This window comes from Pseudochaenichthys georgianus, chromosome 18 (assembly GCF_902827115.2).
Source record: "Pseudochaenichthys georgianus chromosome 18, fPseGeo1.2, whole genome shotgun sequence".
NCBI classification, from domain to species: domain Eukaryota; kingdom Metazoa; phylum Chordata; class Actinopteri; order Perciformes; family Channichthyidae; genus Pseudochaenichthys; species Pseudochaenichthys georgianus.
The window spans coordinates 4,049,976-4,073,290 of NC_047520.1; the positions used below are offsets into that span (position 1 = coordinate 4,049,976).

General features: G+C 41.3%; 2 protein-coding genes across 3 annotated transcripts in view; both read left to right on the plus strand.

Moving 5' to 3' along the window:
* LOC117463675 (E3 ubiquitin-protein ligase TRIM39-like) overlaps nucleotides 1–3,937 on the plus strand; it is a 14,002-nt gene extending 10,065 nt beyond the window's left edge. For both annotated transcript variants that reach the window (XM_034106046.1, XM_034106045.2), the window contains exons 6-10: nucleotides 446–590; nucleotides 740–766; nucleotides 1,223–1,287; nucleotides 1,372–1,494; nucleotides 2,536–3,937. In XM_034106046.1, the coding sequence (XP_033961937.1) occupies nucleotides 446–590; nucleotides 740–766; nucleotides 1,223–1,287; nucleotides 1,372–1,494; nucleotides 2,536–2,925 (750 nt within the window). In that variant the 3' untranslated portion in view covers nucleotides 2,926–3,937. The remainder of the gene's footprint in view (nucleotides 1–445; nucleotides 591–739; nucleotides 767–1,222; nucleotides 1,288–1,371; nucleotides 1,495–2,535) is intronic.
* Nucleotides 3,938–9,791: 5,854 nt separating this feature from the next.
* Nucleotides 9,792–17,180, plus strand: LOC117463678 (cerebellin-1). The gene is made up of 4 exons (XM_034106050.2): nucleotides 9,792–10,007; nucleotides 11,092–11,780; nucleotides 14,568–14,687; nucleotides 16,660–17,180. Exons 2-4 carry the CDS (start codon nucleotides 11,475–11,477, stop codon nucleotides 16,855–16,857), a joined length of 624 nt encoding a protein of 207 aa, XP_033961941.1. The 5' UTR covers nucleotides 9,792–10,007; nucleotides 11,092–11,474; the 3' UTR covers nucleotides 16,858–17,180.
* Nucleotides 17,181–23,315: the final 6,135 nt, after the last annotated feature.

Here is a 23,315-nt window from a genome sequence, read left to right on the forward strand (position 1 = left end):
GAAGTAGAAAGTACAGGTATTTGAGTTCAACATGTAAGAAGTAGAAAGTATAGGTATTTGTGTTCAACATGTAAGAAGTAGAAAGTACAGGTATTTGAGTTCAACATGTACGAAGTAGAAAGTACAGGTATTTGTGTTCAACATGTAAGAAGTAGAAAGTACAGGTATTTGAGTTCAACATGTAAGAAGTAGAAAGTACAGGTATTTGAGTTCAACATGTAAGAAGTAGAAAGTACAGGTATTTGTGTTCAACATGTAAGAAGTAGAAAGTACAGGTATTTGAGTTCAACATGTGAGAAGTAGAAAGTACAGGTATTTGGGTTCAACATGTAAGAAGTCAAAGTAAAAAGTCGTGGAGTAAAGTACTGATACCAGAAACATGTACTTAAGTGCAGTAACAAAGTATTTGTTCTCCACTACTTCCCACCCCTGCTTCCTGTGGTAGAGTTTCCCCTCTCTGCGTGCTCCGCTGGCCGCTAAGGACTGGTCTCAGGTCAGAGTTTACTCGGACAACATAGGGACGCTGAGGAGATCCTTCACCAAGCTGGTGGATGTGTGTCAGGCGCTCGAAAAGAATCTGTCTGCAGAAGGTCAGTAACTTCAAGACATGGTTAGTTATATCCTCAAATAAACACTTTGTAACTGTCTATCAATGAGCGTATTATACTTATATGTATCACATGATCATTGGTTAAATGATTCACATTGTAACTAACAATTATGTTCTTCTTTTCTGTAGAGATGAGTAAGGCAAGTCAATATGCAGGTATGTTTCTGAATATGTGAAATCATCCCAAACATGGCCATAAATAGGTACTTAAAGAGAAAATAACCGATTAAAGACTTCTCGTTGAACATTATCCAGAGTTTTTATACATTATATATCCATGTAATAAACATAGCAGACACAAAACTGATCTGAGTTCTGCAGCACTTCTAAACTGCGTGCCAAAAAGCTGCTTTTGTCCTCTATTTTCTAGGTTCAGTTTATTATTTCTGTCTGAATGTGTTGGCATACTGTACAGTTATTGTGTGTACATGCAAAACCTGCACCAGAAGATTTGTACAAGTGAAATATTGGACTTTAAACCCAATAGCGCTCATGTTTGAACTCTGCGAAGCTGTATGGATCTGTAATATGTTTACGGTGATATAGTCTAATTTGGTGAAGTTAATTGAATTGTATCTGACTCACAAACTCATTCTTTCTTTCCTTCCCCAGTGGATGTGACTTTGGATCCAGTGACTGCTTCTGCTTGGCTGTGTTTGTCCGCAGATGGGAAACAGGTAACATGTCATGGACTAATGACGGAAATATCGGATATATTCCAACACTTGAACGTAAGTGATGTTGTTGTTGTTGATCTTCAGGTGAGCCTCAGCAGCCAGCAGAAGAACCCCCCCCCCCCTGACGAGCCTCGCAGATTTGACTCCTGCGTCTCCGTTCTGGGGAAACAAAGCTTCACCTCGGGGAGACGCTACTGGGTGGTCCAGGTAGGAACTCGGACCAGAACCAGATTTATTGCCAATGGGGTTTATATAATTTTTCTAGAATTCAACATTTCTGTATCTGCTTTCATGAGAAATGTAACTTATGATTCAATAAGCATGTTTATGAGGTTGATGATATTCCCTCTACTCTATACTGTATACTGTTCTCTCCAAGTGCAACCAATTGTCAAAGGTTACAAGGATGTGTTCCTGCTTTATAGATTGGCTGTATTTCAAAATAAAGTTGACCAATGGATATCATCTATAAGCAGGCCCGTATCCAGGATTTCTTGAATACCGAGGTCCAAAACATCTTCTTTTGATTTTCATGATCTAGATATCTATTTTCAAGACGACATTAATTCAAATGAATGTCGTCTTCTTCGGTCTGCTCTAATGTATGTTTAATTTTGTAAATGATGCTGGATGATGTCCTTTTGTTGTTCGTTTATGTTTGCTTATGTTTCATGTGGAACTACTTTAGCAGGTCTCCCTTGGAAAAGAGATCAATGATCTCAATGGGATTTTATCTGTATAAATAAAGGTTTGAAATGAAATGAAATGATGTAGGCTACGAAGTTGTGAAGCGCCCCCACCGCCAGTAAATGGAACTACTACAAAGAACCCTGTTCATTATGTACAGTTATTTCACAACTTTTATTACAGTGTATATACACCTCGAAAGGTCCGGACCTCAGTGACCTCAATGGTGGGTACGGCCATGTCTATAAGTAAAGGAAAGAAAAAACACTTGCACATCCCTTGATATGAAATAATAGCTCTTCAATGCCCCCTTGTGGCTGTAAGGATGTTCTTGGTAACAGGTGAAGACAAGATCATCAGGGACTGGAATACATTTCAATCCAACCTTGTCCCCTATTTCTAATCTTGGAGAGGGTGACAGAATACTTAAATGATGTCCTGTGGAGGTGTGTCCGACTTTTGTTTACAGGCCGCAGTCCGCTTGCATTTAGGAAAAGTGAGCACGGTTGCAGCTTTCATTTGCCTATATTTCTAATCTCAACTCTCTACGTTTGGTTTCAGGTCGGGGATAAATCAGACTGGGATCTTGGTGTGGCGAGGGAGTCCATCAACAGGAAGGGGGTGATCACGGTTCGCCCTGACACCGGTTACTGGGCGATTTGTCTGCGAACAGGCATCGAATTCAAGGCCTGTGCCGGACCCTCCGTCGCCCTCCATCTCCAGGAAAAACCCCAGAAAGTAGCCGTCTTCCTGGACTACGAGGAAGGGTCGGTGTCCTTCTACAACGCAGACGCAAAGACCCACATTTACACTTTCACAGGCTGTCTTTTCACCGAGCCTCTCTACCCGTACTTAAACCCGTGTCTTCATAACAACGGGAAGAACACCGCCCCGTTGATCATCTGTCCCGTTGAGGTTGGGACCCCTGCGGAGATTAATCTGGCCTTTTAGGGGTTAGTTAGTTTGCTAGTTGGTTAGTTAGTTAGTTAGATCCAGCATTTTAACAGGAGACTAAAGGCACACTTGTTTTGGAGGGAAAAGTCCATGAGAATTTCCTTATCCGCCGTGAGAAAGTTAAAGTTTGACTAACACTATGCACTAGTAAATAAGGCCTTTAAAGTGTTTTAGACGTATTATTGATGTGCACAATCACAGCCATCCACATATAACTCATGGATCTTCTGATCCCAGAACAGCCAACTAAACAAATCTGCCCTTTTGCCAAAACCACGTGATTCTCTTAAACAGCCAGTAGGGGGCAATTGCTCCAGTTGTATAGAAGTCTATGAGAAAATTACTCTACTTCTTACTTGATTATTACCTCAGTAAACCTTATCATGAGTTTTTGTTCTGGATTGCTAGTTTAGTGTCTTCTTCAATACAGCATGATGTTTATTTTGTACATGATATTCCAATGAGTAATAAGCTTTTTGGTGGGGACAACTTGTTTTCGACAGTTATCCTACTCAATATTGTCGGGTGTTGTCCATTCTCTTAGGAATAACCCTTTTTTTAATGTTTTATAAAAGTAAAAAATGTATTAACATTTGGTGTACAGCGTTTGATTGACATGTTTCAAAACATCAAGATGGCTACAACCAATCTTTGGAGCACATGTTGCTACCGTAAACAGGACTTTGATGTGATTGTAAATATGTTCTGGTTCTTAGACTCAGTTATTTAACTTTGTTTTGTAGGATGACAGACACTTTTGTTTTTATTTTTCCATTTGTAAAAATAATCCTGACTTTATTTTTGTATAAAAAAAATGGATTCCCGAAAATGAAACTGCTTCTCACATCTTTCTACAAAAATGTACCTGATGAAGATCTTTTTTTGCATTTATTATTTAAGGAAAACATTTTTTACCCTCATATAGATTAGTGTGCTTAATTGATTCTTTTTGCCAACATTTGTAAACACAAATGATCTGAACATGTTTGTTTCTTATGAGAGTGTCTAATTTCAATGTACAAAGACTGTAAATACTTTCAAAGTAAATAAATAAAAGTTGTATTCTTTCTAATTTGTGGGAGAAACGTCTGAAGCAATGGGAGTCAGGACTCAAAGAGACACGAGGAGAGCTGGAGCTTTGATGGCAAACACTGAGGGTTTATTTGGAGCTTCGGCCGGAAAATTCACAATTCTGAAGACCTCCCCTGTAGCTCCAGGTTGTAACTATCCGAGTGTAATAATCAACATTCTTCAACAGATAGACTAAACAGCTGAGGACACTCGATCACATTTGTTGTCGCTTATGGCTCGAGGTCATCTACACCCCGAGAAGGATGCTCCAGGTGTCCCACAACAATAACTGCCGGTCACAAACTGGTAACAACAACAAAATGCTAGGGCAGCCCCTCCTTAGGGGAGATAGCATGCTGCCCAAGGCTGGGCATCTGCGTCAGAGGGCAAGAGGTAAAATCTATGGAATTTATTCCCTGACATAATTAAACTAGGATTCAATATTGTCCGAAGTTTCTGTTTCAAGTGTGTGATCACAGTGACTGAACTAATGTTGCTTTAAAACCAAATACACACCAGGTGGCGTGCGTAATTGCCGTTCAAACCGAAAGGAGATGAAGCCGTCTGAAAGCACTTAACCTGCTGAACTATGTGGGCGAGGTCGAAACAGGATTTAATGATGAGCATCGTGCTTTCCTTTATGATTGACTGGATTGGCAGACAAAGCAGCGCCTGTCAAAAACAATCGGCATCAAGTCACCGGTTAAGATTTAAAATAGTTTTATATTGACTAAACGCCTTGGGGCTTTATTGGTTTCAAAATGATGCAGGTCTTCCAGGTTTTGTCAGTTCATTGCTTTCATCCTGCAGAGGACGTTTAATTGCAGTCTTAAGGTACGAACAGGTTCAATCAGATTCCTTCATGATATGTATCGAGGAAGCAAGTAGAGCTATTCCACAGTTTCAACAAAAACAGGTTCTCTTTGGTTTCAAGGAAACCAAACGCAAAGGATTGTCTCCTCCTCACATTGTGATTAATTAGCAAAGAGACACATACATTTCGCAGTAATGAACAAGCCTTTACCTATATGGCTGTACTTTCATCAAACCAACAATGATTTGCACAGTACATACCGAGAGCTGCAAACAGACACGCTGGATGTGATAGGTTTGGAAAAAAGAGCCCTTAAAATGGGACAGGCCTCGTAAGACCCCGGAATTTGGGGTGTATCTCGATTGGCCAGAATATGAGTCCAAGCTGGCATCACTTGTGAAAATGTTTGTGTCGTATGGGAGCTGTTGAGGTACACAGCACAAATATACAGAACTATAAATATGCTTCCTTTTTAGCCGTGCCTCCTTTGGGGATTCCAGACTGAAATGTCTCGACACATCTTTGACGGATCGGCACACTTTGGTGCAGATATTCATGTTTCAAGAGAATGAATCCTACTGATTTTGGTGATACCAGACTTTACAAGTAGCGCCATCATCAGAACAAAACTGTGAGATTTCCATCAGCATCTGTTTAAAAGTCATGTTGGTATTAGCAAACATTAGCACACTAATACACTTAGGATAGTGAACGTGGTGAACATTGTGCTTGCTAAACATCAGTGTTTACTGTGAGAGTGAAGGTGAGGCTAACCTTAGCATTTAGCTCAAATCCCTTTTGTGTAATTGACTTAATTAAACCACATCTACACACTTTTTCAAAAAAAGTAGAAATACAGAGTCAGAGAAGCAGTTCAAAATGTTGAAAATAAACAATACATCTAAAGGCCCCGACACACCAACTGACGCCAAAGAACACGTCCCGACGGACCCGATTGTTGTGTCGCTTCACGTCTCCTGCGTCTTGGCCAAAAAGTCGCTCTGGCACACACCGCAAAGACTTCAGCCGACGGCCAAGTAGCACGTACGCACTGCGCATGCGTGAGTGGCAATAACTCTCCTTACCAGCAGGTGGCGGTGGTAGTGTGCATTCGTCATTCAAAAGAGGCAACCGGAAGACAGACTGCGTGATATAAACAAACAACAAATAGCGTGCGTTCCATTTTCACTCTCGTCCATCACAGACTGTTTCACATAACGACTTATAATCGAAAACATGTTTAGTGCGGTACTGGAAAATGAAAAATAATAGCCGTGTGTGTGTGTGCCTTCTTCACTTCCGTTTCGCTTCTCATGCACTGATTCGCTAAGCTGAACAGCCAATCAGAGTGATTTCTTTTGCCGACAGCCGTTGGCCGACTGCCTCCCGATTCAGCATGTTGAATCGGCGGCGGAAGGTGTCGGCACGGCACGGCCCGAAAAGACACGACGGTGCTGGACACACCAATCTGAGGCCGTCGATGAGCGTCTACAGGACGCTCATCGACGGCCAGACATCTATCGACAGCCGAAATCGGCTCGGTGTGTTCCTTCTTTTTGGTATCAAAAGAAACAAGATAATGGGGTCAAGTACAACTGAACCATAAACAAGACCTTTTTAAGCGACAAAGACGTATAAATGAACTTTCATCAAATGAAGACAGACTGTGAAAGGGTTAAAAGCTGAAAAATGGCCAACACCCAAACCCAACCACAGCACGGTAGATATGTGTGAGTCGCACGGTCGCCCTGAATCAAACCTTGCTTTAACCGCATTTCTTCTAAATATGATCATAATATACAAAATGAGCACCAACCTCTCGTGAACACTTGAGACTTAAAACCATAAACTTGTCAGGAAAATCTTGATAAGGAAAAAAGGGTATTTGTTTGCAACCATTGGAATAAGCACCCAGTTGGCCTTTAAAGAAAGTTTAACGTTTAAGGCACGATTACATTTGATAAGTGTTTTACAAAATGGAGCTAACTTGTGCATGGAGTTTCCCATATTTGGGCATGCTGACTTAATCAAGAATATTTTTAGAGCAGCCAATAGCATTATTAATCCAAAACATATACAACTTATTATAGCATAACATTTCCCACAGCTATTTCATTCAATGCCGTCTTCTGAGACTGCATTCATTTGCCAACTTCATTGTATTCACTGTCAACAATTACTAAATACGCAATTACTCGAACCACATCTTAAAATAGTAGATTCACGTAGCAGTGCCGGCTGGAGCACATGCTTACAGTAAGTTGCCGTCACATGATGCCATTGTTTTTCTGTGGAGAGAAGGGTGTCGCCCGACTAGGTTTCAAAAGCAGCTTGAACGTATTGTCCCATTGTGTAAGCCCATTGTGTTTCGGATGAAGATGTTTTCAAGTAAGTATTTGCTTCTGAATTAGATAGCTCAAGCTCATTGAAAGTCTTTTATAGACATGTGTGTGAAAGGTGTATGCGGAAGTATTTGTTTCAACTTGTGCCAAGAACCATTTTTAAAAAGATCGAAATCTGACCTCTGGAACATTAACTCAATTGTTGGTGCACCAAACATCCCTAGGGTTAGGGTTAGTGATTGTTTGAGATACTAGACCATGTTTTTATTTTTTTTATTCGAGTGATGTATGCGCCTTCAGAAACTAAGCACGCAAACAGGCACCAGAATAACCCCATTCTGTGTTTCTGTTGAACAGGCTTTGATTCTTTTAAAGCAGGGGTGTCAAACTCAAATACACGTGGGCCAAAATAAATGGGTGCTAGTCGATAGCCGGACTGGTTCAATGTTTATTGCAGAACTTGAAATGAACTTATTGCACATATTAAACCTGGAACTAACAAAGCTTAAATGATTGCCTATAAAAACAACATTAAACATTAAATAATCAGCTGCATTCATTTCTTTTATGGTTCTATCTGCAGCTTTTCCAGAGTCATTTCTTATGAGTACATTTCCCCACAGGCCAACAACAGCTTCAACAAAACTATTTCCCTCAAAGAGAAAACCAAACATGCCCTGTTGCCGTGAGAGACAAAGTGCAGAAGGAAGCATCCATGTAAACTCAGTGTGCTGCTCTGTGATGCTACTTCAAGCCAGATACTCATCTTGGGTGCAAGGTCATCAATGTTTGGGGTCAGGCTCTGAGCGGAGGAAACCCTCAGGGTTGAGTGAAGGTGTGCGTGCAATATACCGGCTATACCCCCCCCCGAGCGCCCACTCTCGGCTCACTAGAATGAGAGAAAATAAATCTAGATTCGGCTTTTAGTGCATTTTACTCTATAAAACAGTTGGTAGTTATGGGTGCTTTTTACTTAAGTACATTTCGAAGCCCATACTTCTTTACTTTTACTTGAGCAAAGAAGTTTAGTCAGTACTTCTACTTTTACCAGAGTATTTTTAAACAAGTGTTTTGGGGGAACAAAGCTTCACATCGGGAAGACGCTGCTGGGTTGTCCAGGTGAGGAAACAAGACAAAACGCCTGAAGATCACAGCGTACTTAGACAAAGTTCAGGCATGATAAAAGAGTATGGTACGGGGTTTTTCTGATCATGTTCTCTGTACTTTGTGTTTCAGGTTGCAGACAAATCAGAGTGGGGTCTTGGTGTGGCGAAGGAGTCCATCGACAGGAAGGGGGCGATCCCGGTTCGTCCTGACACCGGTGACTGGGCGATCTCTCTGCGAAAAGGCAGTGATTTCAAGGCCTGTGCCGGACCCTCGGTCGCCCTGCACCTCCAGGAAGCTCCCCAGAAGGTGGGCGTCTTCCTGGACTACGAGGAAGGGTCGGTGTCCTTCTACGACGCAAAGACCCACATTTACACTTTCAGCGAGTGTGACTTCGCAGAGCCCCTGTACCCCTACTTTAACCGTGTCTTCAAGATGAAGGGAAGAACATCGTCCGTTGATCACCTGTCCTGTTGAAGCTGTTGAAGGAAGAGTCAGGGACGACATTACCATCGAGACAGCTTATGAGGTGTTATAGGAAAGGATGATACCAAGTGATGTCAAGAAATTAGGTTTACATATATTATGGTTCTTTGTACTGTAATAGTATTTAACAGTAGATTAACAATTATTGAGTTGTTATTTTTGTTTACAGCCTCAGCGATGGCAGCGTGGTTTCTCACAATTTCTTACATAATTAATTGTTTTCTTTTCATGGTTTATCATTTTGTATCATGTAAATGTTACCAGACAATATATTTGGATTTAAATATTGTTGCATGAACTGAGAAACATTAACCCATAGACAAAATGGGACATGACATCTTACAAATTGCGAAACCGAAAATAAATGTCGCAAATCAAAAACTGTGAAATTGTGTCATTTTGCAAATTGTCCTTTCAAATGAAATGTATTGAAAGATATGTTAAATCATTCCAAGACAAATGGCAGACGTCCCAGTGATGTCGTGTGTTCAGTGGCTTGATACCAATCACAAATAATTAAATCGTCACAGATGATAATCAGCTGTTAAAGCAGATCTCATTTCAAGATCCAAATCCTTTACCCCAAATAAACAAGGTCAAATCCGATAGTGGCCCTCAGACTCGATACATCTTTTGGTTTCTGTTTCATTTCCAAACCTGTGTCAATACTACAAATTGGTTTCGCCGTAGATTAGGTTAATGTTGTTTGTTTGGTCGTATTTTGGAAGTATATAAACAACATTTCTAAGAGACCAGTTGGGTATTCACAAAGCAATTGGTTAATATTAGCATCATTTAAATATCATACAACCAACACAAAGCAATCCTTTGCTACAGTTTGGGTTATTTCTAGCTGTTCGAACTTAAGGGTCAATATGCCTCCTCTTGTTCCCCAAAGAAAGGGTTATTTACATCCTTTCCTCATTCTGTGAGTTGTGAGGGGAAAGAGAGGAGGAGGAGGAGGAGGAGGAGGAGGAGGAGGAGGAGGAGGAGGAGGAGGAGGAGGAGGAGGAGGAGGAGGAAGTACAGTAGGGGGTCGAGGAGCTGTGAAAACAGAAGGACAGTGAGGCTCGTGATATGATTAAACGTCTGCTCGAACACAGGGGTTTCCTGGAAGAGAGAGAGAGGAGGAGACGGGGAAAGAGGGAAGAGGCAGAGGAAACGATAAAGGGAACAGGGAACCAGGCTCTTGGGATGCTTTAACTTTACTGAACATCGCTGGGTTATGTCTGTCGCTGCTGAGTCGACGCTTAGAGTGAAAGGTTGGTGTTTGTCCGTCTTACTATTTGTCTCAAACTATAACATAACGTGTGCATGTTGGAAAGGCTGTTACTGTGGACATGCTTGTAGCTGCGCGTGTTGGACATCAGAATCAGAAACAGGATTATCACCAGGTTAACACTACGAGGAATTTGACTTGGTGTTGAGGTGCATGGATAGAAAACTATTTGAAGAAACTATAATAACATATACAGCAGTATTTACTGTAAATTAGATATAATTGAAATCGTATAAATAAAATTGGAATAAAGCAGCACTTATTGTAGCAAAAAACGCGTAGTCTTTAAACAAATTATACATTTTGACTCTTTGACTACCACGATATATATACAATGACTAGTCTTCCCTGCGGTGCATATTCATCGACACTCACCAAACGCTAGTGTTGTTCTATTCATAGTGTGATCAAGGGGGTTTGTTTAAAGTAATGCAGATATTGGGATTATTCGCAAGATGGAGGTAGAGAAAGAGTGGGGATGATTCCCCACAGATTGGCCCCTCTGGGGGGGATAGTGAGAGTCCGCTGCACCCCCTCCTGGGTCCAGCTGGCACTCACAAGGCTTCTTCCTGCCCAGAACATGACCTCATCATCTTCTACTTCCCGAGCCACAGTCTGGCCCAGTCCTTACTTGATTTGAATTTTTATTTTATTTTAACTTTAATACTTTTTTATGCATGCTTCTTCGTAACATCGTAAGCTGTCCTTTGTCCCCTCTGTGGGGACTAATGAATGTATTCTGATCTCATGTTTTACATCAGAGAAAACAAACCTTCTGGATAAGACAAACAATCATTGTTGTACAAAGAACTTGCAGTCAACCAGTTGTGATTTTAAGTGTATTCATGACCTCTCTTTTTTATTCACTTTTTATTTATGAGATTGCAGGAAAAGTGTACTTTAAATGGTATTTTTAACCGGAATATACAGTGTGTACTTTAGGATACATTGGCAACATACGCATACACCCGTAACATAGAAAGCTTTAGTAGCCAAGCACCTGTCATGTGATTGGTGTGATATACAGAAAATAATTGTGCGCCGTTGTGTCTACTCCTTCAAAACAGGCCTGAAGTCTCGACAGCCTCCGAACCAGTTCATTTGGCTGATGTCCATTTTTGAAGCGGCGTAAAGAACTGGATAACTTTCACTATTCTTATCTGGATTTTCAAACTGTACGTGTTGCTATGGGCATCCGCCATCTCGCCAGCTCTTAGACGTCTTTCAAGAGGGACTGCATTTCCACCCGCTGTTGTCAGAGCGGTTACGTGAGGATTAGCCGATTCAATCTAGTCCCTTCGGATGCGAGGAATCCTTGGTTTCAAGTCTTTCAAGGTGAAATGATCCTGTTGCTACGGTGAAGTGTTCTTCGATAAGACACGGAAGATTGTGGCAGCCGTATTGTCCCTGAGCCCCGTAAAACAGAACCAAACACCGCATATTTGGAACTATGCCCTTTCTATTTCCTCCCTTGTTGCCCTCCCTTGCCCCCCGCTCAGTCGTTTTCATTGGACTGCTGCTTCTGGTCACTTGGGTGCCCGAAAAGGTCAACTGCCAGAATGACACAGAGCCAATGGTATTGGAGGGAAAGTGTCTGGTGGTGTGCGACTCCACGCCGTCTGCGGAGCCGTCGGGGAACGCTTTGGGCATGTCGGTGAGGTCAGGAAGCGGCAGGGTTGCGTTTTCCGCCATTCGAAACACCAACCATGAACCCTCGGAGATGAGCAACCGCACGATGACCATCTACTTTGATCAGGTGGGATTCTGGAGGATACATGGTTCCAAAGATTGTCGTTTTTAAAGGTCCCCTATCATACTGTTTTTTCATCAATATATCACAGGTCTCAGATATATACAAACATGTCTCTGATTGGCTGAAACACCAAAGATCATTGCAGCATTACCCATAATCCTCTCTGTTTCAGCCCTGTTTCCAAAGTGCTGTCTGTTACTGTCGATGAAAATAAGGAGCCCCTCCCCACGCCCCTCTGAGAGACATTTGGTTACAAAGAACTCAATAGTGCTCGAGAGGAGATTCAGGTGATAAGGGGGGGGGTTACCTTGGTTGGTGATTGGCTAATGGTTACTCAAGACAACACATCGTTATGACATCATCAAGTGGGCACAATCTGATCAGCTCATTTTCAGACAGGTTTTTATAGAAATTGATCAAAAAGAGAGAGAATCTTTGTTCCTGAAACTTTCAGAGTCTCTTTCCACAGAGGGGACACATGTTGATGTAGAAGAGACATGAAGAAGAGGGGACACATGTTGATGTAGAAGGACATGAAGAAGAGGGGACACATGTTGATGTAGAAGAGACATGGAGAAGAGGGGACACATGTTGATGTAGAAGAGACATGGAGAAGAGGGGGACACATGTTGATGTAGAAGAGACATGAAGAAGAGGGGACACATGTTGATGTAGAAGAGACATGAAGAAGAGGGGACACATGTTGATGTAGAAGAGACATGGAGAAGAGGGGACACATGTTGATGTAGAAGAGACATGAAGAAGAGAGGATACATGTTGATGTAGAAGAGACATGAAGAAGAGGGGGACACGTGTTGATGTAGAAGAGACATGGAGAAGAGGGGACACATGTTGATGTAGAAGAGACATGGAGAAGAGGGGACACATGTTGATGTAGACGAGACACGAAGAAAGAGGATTTTGCATGATAGGTGACCTTAAGAAGCAACAAAAAGCGGTTTACTAGTCAATACATATTCCTGCGTGAAGGTTGATGCTTTCTTGTTGGCCATCCACACAGTTTTGCCAAAGGTCCACAAAATGGATGCAGTGACTTATCAATGATATTTAAGTACTAAAATGCATAAACACGTTTCTGCATAAGTGAGATAAATCACTCTTTCATTGTTTTGTTAAATCTTAAAACCATGGTACAGATTGGATTAGCATGAAGAGGTGTTGTACCAGCACACTAGAGAGGCCACTTGATTAATCAAGCAAAAAGGAAAGTAAAATGAACATAGCTATACTCATAATAAACAAAGTTGACAAATACAACTTTTATTGGCATTGGCTAGTTTTTAAATTGATGTTTTTAGTCTGACAAAGTTCTTGCTAACTCTAGTTTGGGCCCAACCATTAACTCAACATCTTGTTTTTGTCCAAGTAAGTATACACACTTTTATTAGCCATCTTAAAAAGGAGTCATACCTAAGGAGGTGGGAGACTTGAACTCTCAGAGAAAAAGGCAGTGTGCTTATATTGTTACCTCTTTAACAACAGTTTGGATTAACAATAGCCTGAAGAGTCTTTGCTTCTCGATTTGATTAGATATACTTTATCTGACCCATCCTAGTGTTGGGAGCAGTGGGCTGCCATTTTGAACGGCGCCCGGGGAGCAGTGTGGGGAACGGTGCCTTGCTCAGGGACACCTCGGTAGCACTTGGTCTTTCGGGGATTTAAACTGGTGACCTTCCAGTTGCCAAGCCAAGTCCCTATCGACTTCGCCACCACGCCCCTTCTGATTTAAAATATAAATAAAAACGTAGATAGCTGCTCTACAATGTTGCCAAACGTCTACTGCATTATGCAAGACAGTGATTCACTGACTCCACATACGGAAGTACATTGCGTTACTTCAGGTATTTTTTAACAACACTTTATGTTCTTGTAAGGCAGGGGTGTCAAACTCAATTTCATTGCGGGCCACATTCGCATTATAGTTGCACTCAAAGGGCCGGTTGTAACTTTAAGAATATATAAAAATACATATATAAATATTTAACATATATAAAATAATGTATTATATTACATTATTGCTCTGCATTGGATTATTATCGGATAGGGTAATACCTTCATCATTAACTACGTCTGAAAGCAGAAGTCTAGGGCAAATAATTGCAAGTCTCTTCAGTGAGAATGTCACAAAATGATTTAAAAAGAAAAGCCAAATTCTGGAAAAAAAGTCAAAATCAAAAATAAAAGTGACATTTAAAAAAAAAAAAGTCAAATTCTGAGACAAAAATCAAATTTCAGATGCATTGTGGGACACGGAGTTTATGGGCAACGTGCCTCTGTAAAGTAGCATGTAACCGTATAATAAAATCATATTTTTTGCAAGCTCTTGTGCGGCCACATAAAATGAAGTCGCGGGCCGGATTTGGCCCCCGGGCCTTGAGTTTGACACCCCTGTTGTAAGGTCATAAACACTGATCTGCATGTGTCGCATTTTAAAAGCGATTAATCATTCGATCTATTGCTAAATATTGATACGGAGCGGTGATGACATTTTATTTTGAGCAATGTCTGGGAGCTGTAAAGGGAAACCAATAAAAACAATCATTAATCACGTCTGTCTGTGGAACTGCAGGTTGTGTTTTCAAGTCTTCTGCCAGAACACCTTGTTCATATCCTCCCTTTCTTGTTCTCCTGGCAATTATTAAGCACCGCCCCTTCCAAAATGCTGGATTTGTGATCAACTATTCTCACACTTTAATACACTATTAGTAGCTTGGCTCAGGCGTGGTTGTGTTAATAATGATCTCTCTCCTAATCTCCTCTTCTTTTTAGATCCTAGTAAACGTTGGCGGCCATTTTGACCCAGCACGGAGTATCTTTGAGGCGCCTCGAAAAGGAGTCTACAGTTTCAGCTTTCATGTTGTCAAAGTGTACAACCGGCAGACAATACAAGTAAGCACACTTAAAGGAAAGGTGGTGTGTCTTCTTTAAAGTCCCTCCAATGCCTTAAACAACCATTCTAGCATTTTCCCGCCTGGACGCCATTAAGCATATTTCCCAAAATGTCAAACTATTCATTTAAAACTATATTCTAATTTGAATTTTCTTTTTTTCCTTTACTCTGAGAGTTACTCAAACTTGACGTGTTATTTGTACTTCCTGGCTAACCCATAAAGCTGTTATTAGAACTGCTCTAAGCGTGTAATAGTTGATTGTTAACAGTGTTAATTTAACTAATCCTCTGCAGGGTATGAAATATATCCTGCCAACGGGCATACAAAACCTTTTTTACAACGCCAGCACAAGTGGATGAATTAAAATGGGTGTAAAACTACAAACTAACATTGTTATGGAAGTGCTGCTCACTGCAGAGCCATAACCTCTAGCTCCTCCTCTCTGGACTCTAGTGACGCAAAATGGCGGAGTTTACAGGAAATTACGTTGCCGTAGCAACCACAAACAACTAGTTTAAAGACATCTTAATGCTAGAGTCTATTTAAAGACATTTTTAATAAAGACATTCTAATGTTTGTAATTAACGAATGGCATCTTAATGTTAGTCTAGAGCATATTCTCGAATTCAAAACTCTTACGCAGCGTCCACACGGCGGCGTGCGTTGAAGCTTGCCAGTGGGCGTGTCTGAAGCTCGACCAACAACCAATCACATGAGTCTCCCACCCCGGACACACAAGCACGCGGTTTGATTGGCTAGAGCTTGTACTGGCATATGATTTGATTGGCTGACGCTTCCGTCGAAGCTTCAAAAGTTGAACTGTTCTCAACTTTTGAAGCGAGCAAAGCGAAGCGACGGAACCACAATGCAGTTCGGCAAAGTGTGACGTCACCCCATTCAAAGTGAATGGGAAGCTGCGTTGAAGCTTCAACGCACGCCGCCGTGTGGACGGGCCGTTACAGTACCAACACTATATATGTAACCCCTCCACTTTTAGATATAGTATATATCGAGTTTGACATATAGGCTGTGGCTCAGTGGGTAGTGTGCTGGACTTCGAATCACAGGGTAGCAAGTTTGAGACACTTCACCTCAAATTGCTCCTGTGGGGATTGTCCACAGTACTGAATGTATGTAAGTCGCTTTGGATAAAAGAGTCTAACAAATGACATGTAATGTAATATATACTCATTGTCCGAAGTGTTTTTGTTTCTTATAGCTTTTAAGGTTATTTGTATAGTTACATTACAATTTGGTGTACATACTTCTCTTTAGCAACAGTTTTTAATGTGTTTTTTTTAAATACTTATTTTTTATTATCCTTATATATTTATTTTTTAACCTATTTAGCAACCATTTTTTTTAGATTGTTTACGTTCGCACCTCCAGATACCAAAGCAAATTCCTTGTATGTGTAAACGTACCTGGCAATAAACTTGATTCTGATTCAAATAATCCGTGTTTTCTGACCACAATTTTCCTGCAGATGCCTCTCCCCACTGCTCATTGTGGAGGGAAATCTTAAGAGGAACTGATAAATGATCCATGGACAAAGTTTATCTTTGATATATTTAATAAAGTAATAAAGAAAGTCAATATAAAAGTGAAATCGATCCCAAATGTAGAAACAGAGCAACTCAGAGGATAGAGAAGTTCTGCAGAACAGCTTACAGTCACACTATATAGTAGAGAATATCCGACTGGTCCCACCCTCAAAGTCTCTTAGGCATTATCTAAACATCCCCACCATTAAACCATTAAACCCCCCAGTCCTTAACCATTTGCAAATCCCCCTTTCACATTTCCTATTGCCCTCCTGCAACGTAAATCCTAAACACATGTTAAACACATACAAGACTAAAAATACAATTTAACAGTGTAAAAGAAAATTATAAGACTATGTTTTAAATGAGTATATGATAATTTGACACGACCCTCACATACTATTCCTCCTCATCTTTCTTCCTCAGGTGAGTTTGGTTCTTAACGGCTGGCCGGTGATTTCAGCCTTCGCAGGCGACCAGGACGTGACCAGAGAAGCTGCCACTAATGCCGGCCTGGTGATAATGGAGCGAGGGGACAAGACGTACCTCAAACTGGAGAGGGGGAACCTGATGGGAGGCTGGAAGTACTCCACGTTCTCCGGGTTCCTGGTGTTCCCCTTGTAGATAAAGGTAGCCGCACGTTATGTTGTTGTCAAAGTCATGTGAGAGTACAAAGGAAGAAGCATTAACAGATGCATGGAATACAAAGTGCAGTGATGCATCTTCATATGTATCGGATGATTGGGGGGTTCGCTCAGCAACAAACAATCATGAATGTATTTCCCAGTTATCCTTGTACTTTATGACGCAGTGTTGTCTGAGTTGTGTTGTGTCACCTATGCTTGCTAACACGTGTCACCCTGTCATAGCTTTGTGGTTTTGTTTTAATGCACGAAATTCAGGGTAGAAAACTTTTATGGCAATAAATAATACTATTGTGTCTCTTCTCTTCTCGTCTCATCTCAGTCTATCCACCTAGCTAGCTTGCGAACTTCATTTCAAATACTTTAAGGGCTTTGAAGTCTTTAAAGTACAAAATGCAATGTTGGCAGAGAGTTAACTTGTGTTTTTATATCTCCACGCAGATGGCAGCTATGGCAGAGAGATGTATGTTTTTTGGGTTGTGCCTACATACTCACGTAGGTACAGTCGGTCCCTTTCCTGTAAACACGATTACTCAGGAATGCCTGAGGGGAATTTCTTCAAATTTGTCTCTCTCCTCAACTTGCATTTAATGATTAACTAATTAGATCAAGGTCACTGAACTCCACAAAACAAGATTTTGGCAATATCAGAAATTCCTTTGCCAATACACTCAAATGTCATCCATCCATCTTCTCCCGCTTATCCATGGTCGGGTCGCGGAGGTAGCAGTTCCAGCAACTCAAAAACTCACCTCTTTGCACTGGCTTTTAATACTAGTTGAACATGACATTTTGACATTTCTATATGTTTTTATGTTTCTAGTTATTGTGCTTTTTATCTTGTTTTAAATTATTGTTTTATTATTTGACACCTATTGTGTTATTCTATATTGTATGTGTTGCCTGTACAGCACTTTGGTCAACTGAGGTTGTTTTAAATATATAAAGATTGAGATTGAGATATGAAAGGACATGCAAACCACGTCCTTGGCAAAGCTCAATTTACCTGCAGTACAATTTACATACGCTCTATAGATCACTTGATGCAGACAGACTGTTCTATAAATAGTACACACCCTGTTGTTAGTCCAAGAGTTGTAAGGGTTTACAGTGCAGAGATTAGATAGATAGATAGATAGATAGATAGATAGATGGATAGATGGATGGATAGATAGATAGATAGATAGATGGATGGATAGATAGATGGATAGATAGATAGATAGATAGATAGATAGATAGATAGATAGATGGATGGATAGATAGATAGATAGATGGATGGATAGATAGATGGATAGATAGATAGATAGATAGATAGATAGATAGATGGACAGACGAATAGATAGATAGATGGATAGATAGGTAGATAGATAGATAGATAGATAGATAGATAGATGGATGGATAGATAGATAGATAGATAGATAGATAGATAGATAGATAGATAGATAGATAGATAGATAGATAGATAGATAGATAGATAGATAGATAGATAGATAGATAGATAGATAGATAGATAGATAGATAGAGAGATAGATAGATAGATAGACGGATAGGCGGATAGGTGGATATATGGATAGCTTTTTAGTATAAAACTTAAACTAATTGTATATTCTCCTGTGAGTTTGTCATGGCGGGGACACACAGCGTGTCTCTGCGGTGGTTCCGGTGGCAGATGGAGGATTGGCAGAAGAGGAAAGGATCGGTGCCAGAAAGCTGCTGAGTTCACACCGGACCATTCTCTACCCATTAGTTTCAACGCCCGGTGCACAGCAGATGCCTGTGTTTGCACTTGTGAGATTTGTGTCTGTCATACGAAACTATGTTAATACTTTGGGTCCAAAATTAAATGATCACCAGGTTAGAAACAACATCAAATATAATTCATAATGTTACCTGTTTTAGAGCAGGTAGTGTTCATTCTTTTTTTTCTTTCCCCAGTGACATTCGCAAAATGTATTACATGGTTTAGTTGAATACTCGATTCTGATTGGTCAATTCAGAACACGTGACAAGTTGTTAATACAGTAGTACATACCGCTGTCAAGGACTTATTGACCGTTGCTAAGGAGGATCAAGAAAGAGAAAGTAAAAGAGGGTAAAAGACGGAGCGCTGGACGTAGATAAACCACCAGAATAAGGTAGAGAGGAAGTACACACTAACAGGAACACGGTATGGGCTCTGCAGTGTTTAAGGACTTGTTTGTGCATCTTAAACTGTGAACAGATTTGGACAGTGCTGTCGTGAAGTTGTTGTTGTTGTCGCAGTTCCAGCCGTTGGTGCGCCGTGGAACAGAGGGTTTTTTTCTCAGTGGAAGAAATACGATCATTTTTAAGTCGATAAAATCATTTAAATTAATATTGGGAGTCGATTCCTTAGTTTGTTTAGTATATGGCCGTGTAATAAGCGGGATAATGTGCAGCGACTTGGTCATTATGGGGAAAATAACACCCTTCAAGCTGATCAAGATCCCTCCGCTTCGCATATTACATTTTTGTATTTGATTTTGATTAGATTTATTTTGAATGTGTAAAACAATAATACAAAGATTTAACATTTTCTTAATTAAATAAATACATTTTTTATTGAAAAACATAAAACAACAAATAAATAAACAGATGAATAAACAAACAAATATGCAAACAAATACATAAAAGAGGTAAATGGTAATCAAGAAAAGATAAAATAACAAACCAAAAAAATAAATAAACGGTAAACACCCAGTTATGATTAAACAATTTGATCCATGATCTTGTTAAAATCATGTCCTTACTGTATACATTTAAAAAAAAAAATAAACTAGGGATGTCCCGATCACCTTTTTTTGCTCCCGATCCGATTCCGATCATTTGATTTTGACAATCTGCCGATACCGATTTTTCCCAATCCGATCTTTATGCAATGCATTAAGAGAGAAAAAAGGTAACAGATAACGGCTGGTCATCCAACGCGATGAATTCAGCTACCTTGGCTGTTTTTGTTTGGCCTTTTCACTGTTCTGGGGCAGTTTCTCTTTCCTTTTGAAAGTCTCTGAAAGTGTCGGTTGTTTCAGTGCCGTTACCCGAGTGGCCGCTGTGCACTCGCCGTGTTGTTGTTGGTGTTTGTTTCTCAGGTAGCGTATTAGATTGGTCGTGTTGAACGTAGCTCTGTTCTTTCCACCACGCGGAACCTCTGCCTTGCAAACATTGCATCTGGCTGTTACACTGCCTTCGCTTTCAATTTCATAATACTTCCAAACTCCTGACATTTTCTCTGTCCCGACTCCCGAGTCACCAGCTGAACGTAGCCTCTCGTTAGCTTGCTGCTACTATTAAGGCCCTGACACACCAACCCGATTTTGGGAGTCAGAGGCCGTCAGAGGCTGTCGGGCATTTGCGGCGCCGTAGTCAGGTTGGTGTGTCCCGAACCGTCTGCCGTGACACGCCTTATTTGGACTGCCCGACCCGATGCATGGCCGATTCAACATGTTGAATCGGCCATGCATCGGGTCGGGCAGTTGGACCAAGCAATCACTCTGATTGGCTGTTCAGCTAGCGAATCAGTGCATGAGAAGCGAAGCGGAAGTGAGGGACGTAAACAAACGATTTAAAAGAAGGCACACACAGACTGCTATTCTTTTTCATCTCATCATGGCGATCTGGAACGACACAAACGAGGACCTGCTGATCACCTTGATCCAGGAGAGGCCAGCTCTGTATGATATTACGGAGAAAAGATACTTTGTTTATATCACGGTCTCTTCTTCTTCTCTGTCTTCCGGTTGTTGCCTCTTTTGAATGACGAATACACACTACCGCCGCCTGCTGGTAAGGAGAGTTATTGCCACTCATGCACTGAAGTCGGTGCGGTGTGTTCCCGTGCGACACATGGCCAAAACGCAGGAGAACACGGCCAGGCAACAGCCGACTTCAGCGTCGGCTAGTCCTCTGGTGACTGCTTGGTGTGTCAGGGCCTTTAGACACTGCGCCCACTCTGTTGCCAGATTTCAGAGAAATAAGCAACCAGGTCTGAAAACAAGCCCAAAGGAAGCAACACATACATGATGTTGTGTAATTTTAAACCAAAACTAAGTCCTCAGGATTTTTGTTTTGTAACATTAAATAATAAAAAAAATATATATTTAAAATTTTTTTTTAAAAAAAATCCCGATCCCCGATTTTTTTCTCCCGATCCCCGATTTTTTGAAAATCACGTGATCGGCTCCGATCCCCGATCACGTGATCGGCTCCGATCCCCGATCACGTGATCGGCTCCGATCCCCGATCACGTGATCGGATCGGGACATCTCTAAAATAAACAGTTTTACGTTAGGACATCCCTTGGAAAACACTTGTTTTGTTATATGTGGTGGATCACACACGTACAGCAGCAACAGAAGTGTTTTGTTAGGAATATATGGATAAACACATTTCAATGTCGATGTATAGCTGAACAGAAACACCTGCAGACGCTCCGAGGAAATGGTACATGTCACCAAAATAACATTTAAATACAGAAATGTAGGGACTGTATTACAATTAGGGCAGTGGGGACATTAAATGTAATTTCTCTTTAATGCAAGACTTTAAGTAGTAGTAGTAGTAGTAGTAGTAGTAGTAGTAGTAGTAGTAGTAGTAGTAGTAGTAGTAGTAGTAGAACCTTTATTTATCCAGGAAAATCAATTAAGAACAAATTCTTATTTACAATGATGACCTGACAGGAGGCAAAGGCTTCCTGAGGGGATGGGGTTTGGGAGGAAATAAAAAGACACACTCCGGGCACTACAGAACCCAGGAGACAACACAAACACATAGAGCAAAGATGACAGGCATAGCAGTTAAACATATAAAAACTCTAAAACAATATTGCTGTGGTTCAATCAGTCATTAAAATCAGCATCAGGCAAAGCAGCTGCATGTGTGCACCAGGGTGTCTATAATAGTGACATTGAAAGTGCGGGGGGAGACAAAGGTTTTAATTTTTAATGTTTTTTGAACGGTATTCCAGCTATCTGCCGCTGCAAACTGAAAGGCGGAGCGGCCAAAGGATGCATGGGCTTTAGGGATCTTTAGCAGGATGCTTGTAGCTGACCGGGTGTTGTGCGTTGGGGGTGTGCGGAGTTGCAGTAATTGTGTGAGGTAGAAGGGAGTGAGGCCTAGGAGTGTTTTGTAAACAAACATCAGCCAGTGGATGTTGCGCCTGGTCTCAAGAGAGGGCCAGTTAGCCAGAGAGTACAGGTCACAGTGGTGTGTCCTGTAGGGGGCATTGGTGGCGAAGCGGATGGCGGAGTGATACAGAATGTCTAAATGATCGAGAGCTCCTTTACACGCCGAGCGGTAGATGGTATCACCGTAGTCGAACAGAGGAAGGACAGTCATCTGGACCAGAGAGAGTTTAGCAGATGAAGTGAATGAGGAGCGATTCCTGTATAGAAAGCTGAGTCTAGCTTTGACCTTGGTCTGAATTTTGGAGAGATGTTCTTTGAATGACAGATTACTGTCAATCCAAAATCCAAGGTATTTATAAGATTTAACTATTTCGAGGGGGACCTATCATGCAAAATGCACTTTTTGATGTCTTTTATACATCAACACGTGTCCCCGGTGTGTCGGGGAACTCACGCAGCGTCAGAAAATAAAACCCTCTCTCTTTTCCTCCGTACCCAAATCTCTAAAAACGGGGAACAACGGAGCTGATCCAGATTTGCCTCCGATATGACGTAATATCTGAAATGTGGCCAATCAGAAACGTTGCTATCAGAAACAATGCCCGACTGTTTTGGACGTAATATGGTCGGTGTTTACGTTAGCATCGCTAACACTCAGAGCTAACCTGTACTGGAGAGCATGTGTGTGAAGAAGCAGGAAGTAAAAAGGAACTCACCTTGTGGTATAACCGGCAAGAGAGAAAGCCTTTGAGCTCCAGACTGTTTCAGAGAGAATCCTTGATCTAATAATCCTTGCGTTTCATCACCACAGCATTTTAGACTGTGGGTGTTTCTCAATGTCGAGGAAGGTTTCTCCAGAGCCACTATTTCAAGGATGCTACATCATCGAGTCCCGCCGAAGGACTGTTCCAATGTCCAGGATCCTTGGAATTCTACCAAGGCCGGCGTACCTCGTTGCGGGAAATTTTGAGGATGCACATGTGTATCCTCCGCGGTCTTAAAATCCCCACAATGCTTTGCACACGGACCAATTTCCAAATCTTTGGCGGAAATCACGCTCCATTTAAGGCGGGGCCTCGCATATGACGCACACCTGTTAGCCTGTTCCACCATTCTTCATTTTCCGAGGCTCGGAAGGATTCTTGCCTCGCTTCTGAAGGACCTGACTCGGAGGGACATGTCCTGCCAAGGAAGCGTCCTCAAACACCCAGTATCTGCCAGGTCCCGCATGAGCCCGCCCCCTCTTTTTTTTTGTACATGTTTTTTCATATATTTGTATATATCTGAGACCTATGC